Source organism: Xiphias gladius, chromosome 20 (assembly GCF_016859285.1).
Source record: "Xiphias gladius isolate SHS-SW01 ecotype Sanya breed wild chromosome 20, ASM1685928v1, whole genome shotgun sequence".
Lineage (NCBI taxonomy): Eukaryota > Metazoa > Chordata > Actinopteri > Istiophoriformes > Xiphiidae > Xiphias > Xiphias gladius.
The window spans coordinates 598,258-611,502 of NC_053419.1; the positions used below are offsets into that span (position 1 = coordinate 598,258).

Here is a 13,245-nt window from a genome sequence, read left to right on the forward strand (position 1 = left end):
AGGTCTGTGCTGCCCTGCCACAAAACCTGAGAGCATTCGCAGAAAACAGAGACCTGTGCAAACAATGGAGTGAAGGCTGCGAGTACAGCTTCCCCTCTCTGTCCGTCACCCCAGCTGTGGGAGAGTGGCAGGAAGGAGGAGGACAGCTGCTGACGTTCACAACCCCACATCTGGACCAGTTCCAGGCTGTAGGGAAAAAAGCAGCCTATCAAATCTGCGTGAAGGTTCTGAACCTGCGCTCTTTGGCGGGGATGAGGGAGTCGAGGTGGATTGAGTTTTTTGGTCCAGGTGCTTCCCCGAAAGGCAGCAGGCGGGCCCTGTACAAGCTGCCCATTGAAAAGCGGACAGCAGACCTCCAGTGGAGGGTTGTACATGGGGCGATAGCTACGAACAGATACAGAGCGCACCTGGATCCTGAGCTGGGGAAGGAGTGTGTCTTCTGCTCTCAGGCGGAGACCCTGGAGCATTTGTTTGTTCAGTGTCCTCGGCTGGTGACGCTGTTCGAGCTTTTAAAAAGGTGGTTTCAGGGCATCTGGGAGCAATTTTCTTTTGAGTTGTTCATTTTTGGCCCCAGGTACAGTGCTAAAAAGAAGACGGCACATACACTGGTGAACTTTTTATCTGGTTCTGCCAAGCTGGCCATCTGGCGGATTGTTAATTACTGAGAGAAAATGTTTTGGTTTTTTTGGCGACAGTTTTTTGCTTCTCTTTGTTTTGATATTTTTCTTTCTGGTCTTTGGGTGATGATGTGGAATCTCAATCTCAATCTCTCTACCTCTCTCTCTCTCTACCTCTCTCTCTCTCTCTACCTCTCTCTCTCTCTCTACCTCTCTCTCTACTGCGAGGTTTGTTACTTCTCCAATCCGAAAATGCATTCCTCTGTGCTCAACTGTGGCAAATTAGCTTTCATTGTTGATAGGCTATTACTCATGACGTAATCCACTCAGACAGTGCTTAGGACGGGACATTGCTCATGACAAGAGTGGTGACTACAGACGGGAGAGGCGTCTGCGTCAGACCCAAAGTAACGAAATTCTACATTAATTTACTTGATTGGCAATCGGAAATAACAATTCCGATAAAAAATGATATTCAGCATTTTAATTATTTTATTCTATTTATTTAATTCTATCTTGTTCAGGCAAAACTCCCACAATACTTTAACTGAACTGGATATATTCGTGCCCACAGAGTGTTTCTATTCCGTTAGCCTGTTTTTATTTTAGGCTTTCAGCATTGAATATTTGTGAACAACATTCCAGAACACAGAAAGTGAAACACAGAAGTTTTAAGGATTCCTTTACTGATTGAAAATGAAAATTAAAAATCAAATGAACTGTTTGCAACTGGGAACTTGGCCAACAGAAGTTACTGATTAACTTCTAAAATGCTACTACTACAAGGCTTTGACTATGACTTCTCCTTTAAAAAGTAATCTTCTTTTGTAAAGAATATTAAACGAAAAAATTAACACAAATTCTGTAACCAGTGAGCTATGGCTGAGTATGGAAGACAAAATGACCACACTTTACAATACATATTACATGTACATTAGGCACTCCGTTTTAAAGCATAAATTTGGCATTACTCTGTATTTTCTTATTGTCAACAAATCCAATGTAAAGAATCAGAACAAAACAAAAATGATTGTATCTCAAGTATTGTGTGTATGTGAAAGCCTTACATATCTTATTCCTCAGTGCCATAGAGTTCAATTGTTGTCCAAAACTATTAAAAACATATCAATGAGCCACACTTTTGCTCTGGGTTATATGTCCCTTTTTACCATGAACATACGCACTTTATTTTATTTTGACTCAATCCCACATACACCATCTTGCTAGAATTATTCTGCCATAAATACTCACTAAAGCACTAAATGTAGATTAATCCGCCGGTACTAATCCCCTCACAACTACATTTCCTCTTGTTTGAGCAACATTTGATTAAAAAAATGCAGTGGCCAGCTGTTTTAGGAAATGACTGAACCTTACTTAATTCTGAAACTATATATTTGTGAAGGGTTTTTAAAGATTTACATCTTCAGGAGGAACCAAAGGGCTGGGAGCTGAGAGCCAAACACAGCCTAATTTAGTCAAAAAGTATTGAAAGATGGTCTAACACATTTTCGGTTTTGGTCTTTTCATGATTTGTTGACAGTAAGAAAATATATCCTTTAATGCTCATGGTGGGATTTCCATTCATGGCCACGGAAGTCCCACTGTGTTTTGCTACCACAAAACTAGAGTACTCCACAGGATTACAGACTGTTCAAATGGAACATACTGTATATCCATATAATGTCAGTTGAGCAGTGCAGATGAGTGGCTTCTATTATATCCAGTGATAGAATACAGATGGTTGATTTAAAGGGTTAATTATTTGCATCAGGTTTTACTCCTTTGTTTGCTGGTAACGCAGGAAGTATTACAGTACTTACTTCGATGATTTAAAAGGATATTTTCAGTTTATTAAAATTTGGGATTATTTTTGTAGTTTTGCCAACTATTTCTACCACTTACATTAGCACTGTACTCAAAGTAACAGCTCAGATCAGGACATCTTTATAACAAAGTATGATAGGGCAAAGAAACACAAACAAGCAGAGAGGTTGGAAATATGACAACGTTTAATCCAGATTACCTAAATCCCTTTATTTATCTGAAATTTTGCTAATAATCATTCATTAGGGATCATTATCCTGTTGTAGAAGCCATCCTCTTTTCATCTTTAGCTTTTTAACGGACTGTGTGATGTTTGCTTCCAAAATTTGCTGGTATTCAATGGAATCCATTCTTCCCTCTACCAGTGAAATGTTCCCTGTGCCACTGGCTGCAACACAAGCCCAAAGCATGATCAATCCATCCCTGTGCTTTACAGTTGGAGATGTGTTCTTTTAATGAAAATCTGGACCCTTTTTACTCCAAACATACCTTTGCTCATTGCGGACAAATAGTTCTATTTTAACTTCATCAGTCCACACAACTTGTTTCCAAAACGCATCAGGCTTGTTTAGACTAATTTAATGGTGAGAACGGAGGAAAGGTTTTCTTCTAATGACTCTTCCATGAAGGTCATATTTGTGCAGATGTCGCTGCACGATAGAACAGTGCACTACCACTCTAGAGTCTGTTAAATCTTCCTGAGGGTTTTTTGCATTCAAACAGGGGATTTGATTTGCCTTTCTAGCAATTCTACGAGCAGTTCTCTCAGAGAGGTTTCTTTTCGTCTTCCAGACATCAACATGACCTCCACCGTTCCTGTTAACTGCCAATTCTTAATGACATTACAAACTGAGGAAACAGCTAGCTGAAAACACTTTGCACATTTTGTATGGCCTTCTACTGCTTAGTGGGCATCAATTCCTTTAATTTTTGCTAAGTGCTAAGCAGCTGCTTATGGGAGCCCATGGCTGCTGATTGTTGGGACAGCTTGGTGAGTCAGATTATTTATAAAGCTTTGAAATTTGCATCACTTTGCATTTCCTAACAATGACTGAACAAGCCATTGCCCTAACAAGCTAATTAAGGTCCGAGACCTTGGTAAAAGTTATCTGAGAGCTCAAATCTCATGAGGCGCCCAACCCTTTGTATGACGCTCCTTCCCTTTTTCACTCTAAACTTGTACAAAACAAAAATAATTCACTATTATTGCTTAAAATGTCGAAAAGAATGTTTCATCTTTAACTTCATGCCTTTTGGAGATCAGTTAATCTTCTACTCACCGATCTATTCACAGAAAGACATTTTAACTTGGGATGTCCAAGCTTTTTCATGCCACTGTATTTACAACAGACTTGGTTGAAAATTATTTTACCACTGTCTTTTATTTTGTCTTACAAATACATTTGTGCTTGTGTTTCTATCTGTGTTAGTTTTAGCGTTGTCACCATGTTGTCATATTTCAGAAATGAACTTGTAAGTAAAATATTATTATTACTGATAGAAAACCTTTGAAAACCTCTAAACCTTTGAAAATGAGATGCCTGATGTAACAATTATCCTTTTAATCTGACAAAAAAAAAAAAAAAAAAAATCAGAGATTTAGCCTGACAGCTATTATAATTAACATTGTTATCCACTTTTAGGTATCTTGGGAATCAAGAACACATACTTGATTTCCTCATAAATACATTTAACATTATCTCTTATTTCATTTCTCAGTTTATGTCCGATTTCAATTGATCTTTACACATTTTTGTTGTCGTTGAAGCCCTAATCCATAATTGCAGAGTGATGCTCTATGGACACTCAGTCTGGGTCTGTGAATGGTTACATAAGGTAACATCGGGGACATAAAGTGTGCTTTATTTTCAATAGTCCATATCTTGCAATTTGCCAAGAACATTGTGTCATGCTTCCACGTTTCCTTTCCATCCTACACGCTGAATGCAGGGAAAAAGTACCTGGGTAGCTCAATTATTCTGCAGCTTCACACATTATAAGGGATTCAGTGACACATGAAATGGATTACCTTATTATACTGGAAAATTGAGCCAACATCACATTGAGCTATTTCTAGTTTAGAATAGTAACAAAATGTCTCAAGCTCACATTACTGCTTTATCAACCACTGATGAACTCCCCCCCAAAAAAAAGATAATTAAATCAAGTAAGCATTGTTAAGAGTGAGAAGGAAGTTTCTAACAACAACAACTGCAATGCTCAACAACCGTATATTATAAATAGTGTTAAGCTGCACAAAATCACAACTACTTGCATCTTGGGCTGCAAAATAAGTCATTAGTTAGAATCAAATAACTTTTATTATCAAGCATTTCTTATATTGTTTTTAAGTATTAAGCATCTATTCAATTGTGTGAACTCACCTTTGCTATTTTAACAAAATGGCTCAGTATTTCTGCACGGATTTTCAGCGTCTGGGCAGTTAAGATTTCCCTCACCAGCCAAAAGCTCACCTGAAATATAACAAATACCAAGACATATAAAAAGACACATACACACACACACACACACACACACACACACACACACACACACACACACACACACACACACACACGCACGCATGCACACGCACAAATCTAGATGTACTGTCACTCCACTGATTTAGTACTGCACTTTAATAGAGTTAGGGTTTTGCAGGTGGCAGATTAAAAACAGGATGGTCATAAGCGAAGCAGCAAAGGCTGAGCCAACCTGACCTTTAGTCCCTAGTGCTGTATGTGTCCCACTAGATCCTCTCAAAATAACCCTGATAACCTACTGAGGACATTATACAACTGAGTAATCCTTAATTTACAGACTGAGTAGACTAGTGAACAGAGTTTGATATGTATGTTTGTAGAGTGCCCCTTAATATATACAATAAACTATTATACGAAAAATTCTTATTTGCATATTTTTCATCTTTATTATGTATCATTTAATGGGGTACATTACTGATTTTACACATCAAGGTATGTTTTCAGGTGTTGGGGAGTACTACTGCATATGTGGGAAAAGTAGTATACAGTAATTAGTAGTATAATTTAGTGTCTCCAGAGGGAGCTGTGTGAAGTCTGACAAACGTCCTCAAATGATGTTACTTGAATCACTGAAGACTACAAGTTTGGAAATGAAAAAATATGGGGGTGTGGAGGAGTGGACTACCACACCTCTGTAGCCCACTACTCATCTCTGCTGCAAGACTCCAGGATACTGTACATTACCTGCTACTAGCATAAGACATCTGAATCTCCAAACTGTCAGCAGTAAAGTTGCATTTTGGGTAGTGCAGATGCCCGGATTTGACCAGGACGAAGAATGTGTGGCTCTGCTGCATCAATTTGATCCTTTTTTCTTTCTTTTTTTGATTAAACAATCCATTGTGAGTCCAACAGTGATATAGGAGTGAAATGCTAAATCAGTGGAGTGCTCTTAATTGCAATTAATAACGTTAATAAAACAGTAACTGTTACATTAAACCTGTATTCGCTGATTTGTTTGCCCAATTGGGTGTAGCACAACAGGCTATAAACACAACATAAATATATTAACACATTATGAAGTTTTTATGGTGAATGTGTTAGTAAACAGGTCCCTACTCACAGATTTGGAGTGGTGTTTGTGTCCACACCTGCTGACTAAGTCCAACACTCATTCACCTCTTAGCTTTGCTTTTGGTCTCCATCAACACCTAGCTCTTAAGTTGCTAAATGCTCCACTAGTTTCACCAGCTAGTCTCAAACTGTGTCCGTCTACCATTTGCTGCTGGTCAATGAGGATGAGAATGAACCAAACTGTAAAGCTGTGGACTGTTGAACCAAAATAAAAATGGACAGAGAAGATCAAAAATCTCCACATGGCTTAGTGGAACTGCAGAGTTGATGGTAATTATCTGTGGGTTCAACTCTACAAGTGACCCCTTTCACATTACAAATTTGATTTTTGGTTAAAATACATTTTTGATTGGTGCAGCTTTAAAAGATTAACAAAACTGTATCAAGGAAGGGAAAAGTAAAGGGAAACTCCCCTCTGTTTTCCTGTCATAGTATTTGATAAATTTTGTCTCATTTCTTCCCCTGGCAGAATGATATATAACTGATATTAATATCAATTTAATATCAGTTAAGAATAAAAGAGGGATACAGAGCTCACCATTATACTCAGAACTTTTGTTGACTTTCTTTGGTGGTAACTGTTTGCATCTAAAAGGCTGAAAGCTCTTTATAGCTGGTAAAATGATATATTGGAAGCCAGAGTGCCCAAACATTAAGCTGCAAGGGTGAACTACATAATGCACAAAAGTCCAGCTTTAAGCCCAGACTGCTTAACAACACACTAGGTGGCTGAAAACAACACTGATCTTTTAAATTAACCGTGTGCAGCATTGCCGCTGCCATTTCACATCAGTTTAATTTCTAAATGGCTGTGGGCATGAAGATTTTGAATTATGCTTTAAAAGCTGAAAATGGAATTGAGCCCAACAGCATCCACTACTGAGCTTTTCAGGTTATGATCAATCCACTGATGATTATAAGGGAAAGAAATGTACTGTGTCATTGCCAGGATTTATACCCATGATCACAAAGTGGTCTGAAGATGGGATGAAGATATTGGCTGGTGCAGCTTTAAAACCAAAATACTGTATACTTATTATAAATTAGTTTAACAAACTGGAAGGATTTCACATTAATAATACAGTAAGCAACAATAATAACTGGTTATGAGTTGTTTTAAACTGTACAGTATTTCACTTACCTTTATCAAAAGCATTCAAGTCACACATCAACCATAACTAATATGACTCTTATTTATCAAGTGTAATTATTTGAGAAGTAGAAGTAATAAAATGATGAAATATTTGCTGTAGGAATCTTATAAGACATACCTGGTTGAACCTGCGTGTGAATGCGACCACATTGGGGGCCAAACTGTGTTTCTCCTTCCCGTTCCATCCACAGCTGGCCAGCTCCTGCCAATCAGAAAATCGCATTAACCAACAGATTTGAGGAATGTGTAACAATAACCTATACCACCATGTGTGTGGTGGATGAGACTACAGATTACTATAGCATAAGACTGTTGAGTTCTACCACCACAATATCATGCAATTCAGAAACTAATCTAGTTCAGTTTACATCTAAGTGTCCCTATGAATTAACGGGTTCAAGAGCAACGAGAAATAGGGCATTTCAGGGAAATTCCGCAACTAAAAAGAAAGCCCCAGACGAACAGTGGAAGGACCCAAACACAGCGACAGGCTAACCAAGAAAGTAGGAGTAGTAGTAGTAAAGAGGTAGTTGAAGATATGCTTTCTGGTGAAATTCAAACCCTAAAGTCTAAGAATCCTCAAACTCAGCAGTTACCATCTTAGCCAGGATATTATTCACCAAGCCGAAGTTAGTAAAACGCTGCAAGGGAGACTGGATACTACGACAGCTAACATGATAGCAGACAAAAAAGATGTGGATAGCCTTCAGAAAGATGTACTAAATCTTCACCAGAAACTCAATGAGATGGAGGACACATCATGGAGATGCAACATCTAACTTGTTGACCTAGTTGAGTCAGCAGAGTGTTAAAATGCTATTCAGTTTCTGCAAGAGAATTACCACGGGTGGTAAACGTCCTCTGAGATGTGACAGTTACAGCCCGATATCACTCATTACGACAGAACTGAAGTTCTTTGCTTAAGTTTTAGTTAGAAGACTGGAGCCATATGTGGGCAAGCTAATTCATCACAAAGAAACAGGATTTATAAAAGGGAGACTTGCTTCAGACAACATCAGATGGCTTTTCCATATCAGCTTTTCTATGCAGTTGTACAAACAGCTAATATTCTGTCTAAAGCATTTCCCCTGCAGCGTGTATAATGGGCAGCCATAGAGAAACTATGGCTGCCCATTGTTTCTCCGCTGCTCTTTGTACCGTCAACGGACCCATTGGCCCAGACAATCAGACTAAATCCCCACATCTCACCTATCAGTATACAAGATATACAACATAAAATCTCTATTTAGGTGGACAACATGTTACTCTGCTTTACTAATATGTCCAAGTCTTTACCTCAAATATTACAAGTCTTTACCCGGTTCTGCCAATTTTCTGGTTATAAAATTAACTCGGATAATTGTTGTCTTGTTCCGCTGAATGCCTCAGCAAAACTCTTTGCATTACCAGCTATTCTGCATATTCAGCGGCATAACTCTGTTTTTACGTAATTAAGTTTAAATTTAAACAATTTCTCTGATATATCACACATAAATTATAATAAATTCAAACTGGAAATTTCATCTGATATTCAGAGATGGTCACATCTTAAAATGTCATTGCATGGGAGAATCTCAATAAAAATTAATCCTCTTGGTTGCGTAAACTTTATTTTGTCTATGATTCCTATGCCCCCACCAGCTAAATAATTGAATTACATTCTCTGACCTCTAAATTCATTCGGAATGGTAAAAGACCTCCTATTCGGCCGTGTGCACTTGAAGACTCGAAGCCCTCTGTTGTACTGGCAGTGCCTGATTTTAAACTATGTTATTGGTCATTTCAAATAAAGCTACTGACAACTTGGTGCAACAAAGCAGCTGCTACACCTTGTTGGCAGATACATAAAAAAACTAGTAAAACCTCATAGAATTGCAGATATACTATTCTGTGAAGTGAAACCTAGATCAGCAAATAGAATGTTTGGACCAATCGTAGACAATTCTCTTCAAATCTGGTCCAACGTCAAGAGATATATGGGTTTTGATGTCAAGCTCTGCGACTGTTCTCCAATTTGGTATAATTACAATTTTCCACAGAATTCTGTCCATATTTCAACAATAGCCAGGCCCCTGGGGGAATCCATAGCCTTCAAGATCTGTATGAAAAAAATTGATTAAGCTTCTGGATTGAAAGTAAAGTTATTGTCTTCCTGGGTTTTCTTGGTTCCTGTACCTGCGATCTGTGCCGATGGAGTTCCGTGGGATTCACCTTTACCGTCTAATCCACTGAGCACTTGGGTTAACCTTTCAACAACCTCTGCCAAATTGGTGTCGTCCATTTATAATTATTTAATCTCTAAAAATGCAAAAACCCTGGGGGTGATTGAGTCCTGGAATCTTGACCTTGAGGGACAGGGCCTTGAACTGGAACAATACCTGGGCTAACATATTTATCTCATCAAATCAGCTCATTCACTTTTGTGCATAAATTTTATGCCCCACCATACAGTTGCTTCAAAATAAAGCTCACAGCTAGTCCAAACTTTACAGAATACTGTTGGGACATATTTTCTTGTTTTCTGGGGATGCCCTTCTATATCTTAGCTCTGTTCTAAGGAGGATAAGTGTCTTGAAAAAAAGTCCTGGAATTCCCAATTCCTGAACAGCTCACTTTATTTTTATTCAATAATGACTACCCCCTCAGGGATAACACCAGGTTAGCTCTTAAGAAAATCATATTTGCAGGTTTAAAATGCTGCCAAGAAAAAAAACCATAATACATAATACAAACATAATACACTCATGGTTCTCCCCTGAGCCTCCATCAATTAAAGAATGGCTTAATCATTTTAGGGATGTTGCTCTCACAGAAAGATCGTTAGCTGTAATTCATTAAGCTCGGGCATCCACTGTAGAGACTCATTGGTTCTCTTTCGAGCCCACACTTTCTTGCACAGATATAATGTGCCCCTTTGATAAAATGTAAGAAGACATAGACACACATTATCTAGAGTCTGTGTTTTTCAGTTTATTTTATTTATTTTTTTAGTTAATTTATTATTTCATTTTTTTTGTAGTTGTGTTTCTTCTTTTTACTTTTTTTTCTTTGCAAGGCAATGTTGATATGTATAGAGTTCGGGCTAAATGCTGTTTGTATGTAAAGGAATCTTTGCATTACCTCGTGAACAACGATTTTCATGTGACAAATTCAATAAAAAGTTGGTCACAAAAAAAAAAAAAAAATATTACATATTGTTAGTGTTTTCCCTCAGAGCTGTTGACTTGTCAAGGTGGGAAGGAATACAAATGCAAATCCCCCATGGGGAAATTCTAATGATAAGCCATCAGGAAGCAGTCTCTCATAGACTCTCAGACTCAGATGAATCAGCAATATTAGCTAAGACAAACCAACCCCTAATTTTTATAAGCTACATACAGAGTATTTTTACACAAAAGCTCTGATTGAACAAGGCAGTGATGGCTTGAGCAAATACTTTAAGTGACTTAAGTTAACTAAAGGCTACAAAATTAAAAGATACACATTTAAATATCATCAGTCAAATTAATAGTGCAGAAAAGGAAAGAAGAGAAACAAGACTAAGAATACAAAGCCATACTTGCAGCTTTCTGAGGATGCATTGTGCTTTGAGCTAAATGCTAACATCAGCATGCTAACATGCTGATGTGAAGCAGGTATAATGTTTACAGTGTGCAACATCTTAGTTCAGTGTGACAGCATATAAACATACTGTAATTACGACAAAACACAAAGTACAGCTGAGGCTGACAGGAAAGCCATTAGTTTTGCAGGTATCTGGTCATAAACCATAGCACTGGACAAATTAAAATTTTGACCTAATGAAGATGCTCGATGAAAAGCCAGAGGATTACCAAAGTTCTTACAATTCATTCTGAGGAAATGGAAATCCATCCAGCAGTTGTTGAGATATTTTACTCTGAACCACAAATTTCAACCTCATGGTGATGCTAGATGAAAAGTCAGAGGATCACCAAAGTCAGTAGGATTCCTCCTCTGGGGAACATGAATATACATACAAATTTGATTTAAAATCTTATCTTCAGAAAATTGTTGAATTATTTCAGTCTGGACCAATGTGCTGGACCGACCAACAGATAGGTATTGCCATCTATAGAGCCATGCAGCTAGCATGGATAAAAAAAGGGAAGGAAATCATTAGTATTGGTGTGGACATTGTCTTAATGTGGTTCTTGCGTGACACTGATCTTCACAAATGAAACTAAGGTCATCTACACTGAATGAAAACAGCAGGGATTAACAGCCGTCTGTCCACCTTGCCTTTTACTTTGCCAATTTAAATTACAATGATTTTTTCCATTCTTTTTATGATTCTGTCTAGTGTTTTACAAATTTAGGTAAAAGCATTAACAAAAGATCATCCTGCCCTGACAGGAAAACACCAAGAAATCCAAATTCCAATATAAACAAGATTATTTTCATTTGGACCAGTCCCACATTGGACACAAGCTCCCACCAGGACATCTGATTAAAAGCAATATTGTGATGACTGACAGATTAAAACCAAAATTACAATTAAATACAGATAGGTGACGATTTATGAACTTACAACCAATATGTCAGAAGAAATTATTATATTTTATTAAAAAAAATATAACATTCAGTTTATTAAGCAACAGGGTACATCAGGTGCATCCCACAGAATAGACCGCGTAACTAAATAGCGAGCTGATTGGTTTAACCCTCATCTGTTTACTAGATTAATAACCAGAGATGGTACTCTGCATGCAGTTTTGCAGCACTGATGAACTTGGAATATCACCAGACCCCCATCTGTTAAAAAACTTCATTAAGATTAAGAGTCATTAAGATACATCAAATGATCACCAACTGCAATACTCTGACACAGACCCGTCATCTATCAACCAATCACTGTAGATTGGTTCACTCATGACTGGAATTTCATTGACTAGCAGAGGGTAAAGCAAGGGTTCCAGTGGAGAGTTCAACCGCTAAGGCCAGTGTGGGTTCAGCTGAGTGGCAACAGCTGTGAAGACCATCATGGCTGCATTACAAGTATTTGAAACAAAAAGGGGCCTGGAATCATTGTGTGGGGAGGTTTAGATCTCTGAGGGGTTTCCTGCGAAACATTCCTGATTTTCTTAGGGACTGTCACCGTATAAACTGACATAATGTTTGATACAGGTCAATAATGATGAATTATGTGAATCATCCAATTAAAAGTAGTCTTTAATTTCTTGTGAGAATTTCTGTTGCCTGGTAAGAATATTCAACATAAACACTACACACAGAATTACCGAGAAATTATATGAATTACCAAAACCCCTCAAATAGTCATTTAAAGGGTTAACACCACAGCTGGAATTCAGGTTTTCCTGCAAATATGATGTTGGAAACATTCATAAATTAGAACTGAAGTGAGACTCAAGACGCCAACCACTTGAAAACATGGGACTCTCTTACCTCTGGCTGAATCGCTTTGAAGACTGGTGCGTCCATCAGCGTGATTTGGCTCTGAAATAACAAGAAAGAAATTGACATTATCTTTCAATTTTTCAATATGTAGGAGCTTAAGCATTAAACCACTGTAGGTCCACTGGTCATAACTGGAAATGATGGGTTAGAAATAACTCCCAAAGATTTTTGTATCCGTTGATGGGCTCTATGTTCCATCAGCGATGGCTATAAAAGAAGGAATTATGGTCTGCTGTCTGATGGAGATTCAAGTAGTGTTTCAGTCCAAGTAGTCACAATCTTAATTGAAAACTGGAGTCCATAGAGAAGTACCTTAAGTTACAGTTTCTCTAATAGTCACTAAATCCTGGCATCAAGAAAACTCTGACTTTCTACTGAAGTCAGAGCTCTATTGTCATGGCAGCATAGGTATTTTACTGACCTCTACTCAATAGGAGAGGTGGAAATCAACAATGAAAATAAACGTCTCACATCTGTTTCTGGAGCTACCACTTTGGCTGTGTCAAGAGTAGCCAAAATAATTGAAGTAAATGACTGCAATATTGGAAAAATACTTAAAATGTACATAAACTATGTAAATTAATCATTTTCTAAC

At 37.8% G+C, this 13,245-nt stretch overlaps 1 protein-coding gene across 7 annotated transcripts in view; it reads right to left on the bottom strand.

The window, feature by feature from the left end:
• LOC120806131 (ras-specific guanine nucleotide-releasing factor RalGPS1-like) overlaps window positions 1–13,245 on the bottom strand; it is a 51,540-nt gene that overhangs the window by 19,793 nt on the left and 18,502 nt on the right. For 4 of the 7 annotated variants that reach the window (XM_040156900.1, XM_040156901.1, XM_040156904.1 and 1 more), the window contains exons 4-6: window positions 12,639–12,689; window positions 7,333–7,416; window positions 4,829–4,918 (exon numbers count right to left, since the gene is read on the bottom strand). In XM_040156900.1, coding sequence (XP_040012834.1) covers window positions 4,829–4,918; window positions 7,333–7,416; window positions 12,639–12,689 — 225 coding nt within the window. Of the gene's footprint in view, window positions 1–4,128; window positions 4,378–4,417; window positions 4,728–4,828; window positions 4,919–7,332; window positions 7,417–12,638; window positions 12,690–13,245 lie in introns of those variants that run through there. The other 3 variants (XM_040156903.1, XM_040156906.1, XM_040156902.1) reach the window with 3 other exon arrangements.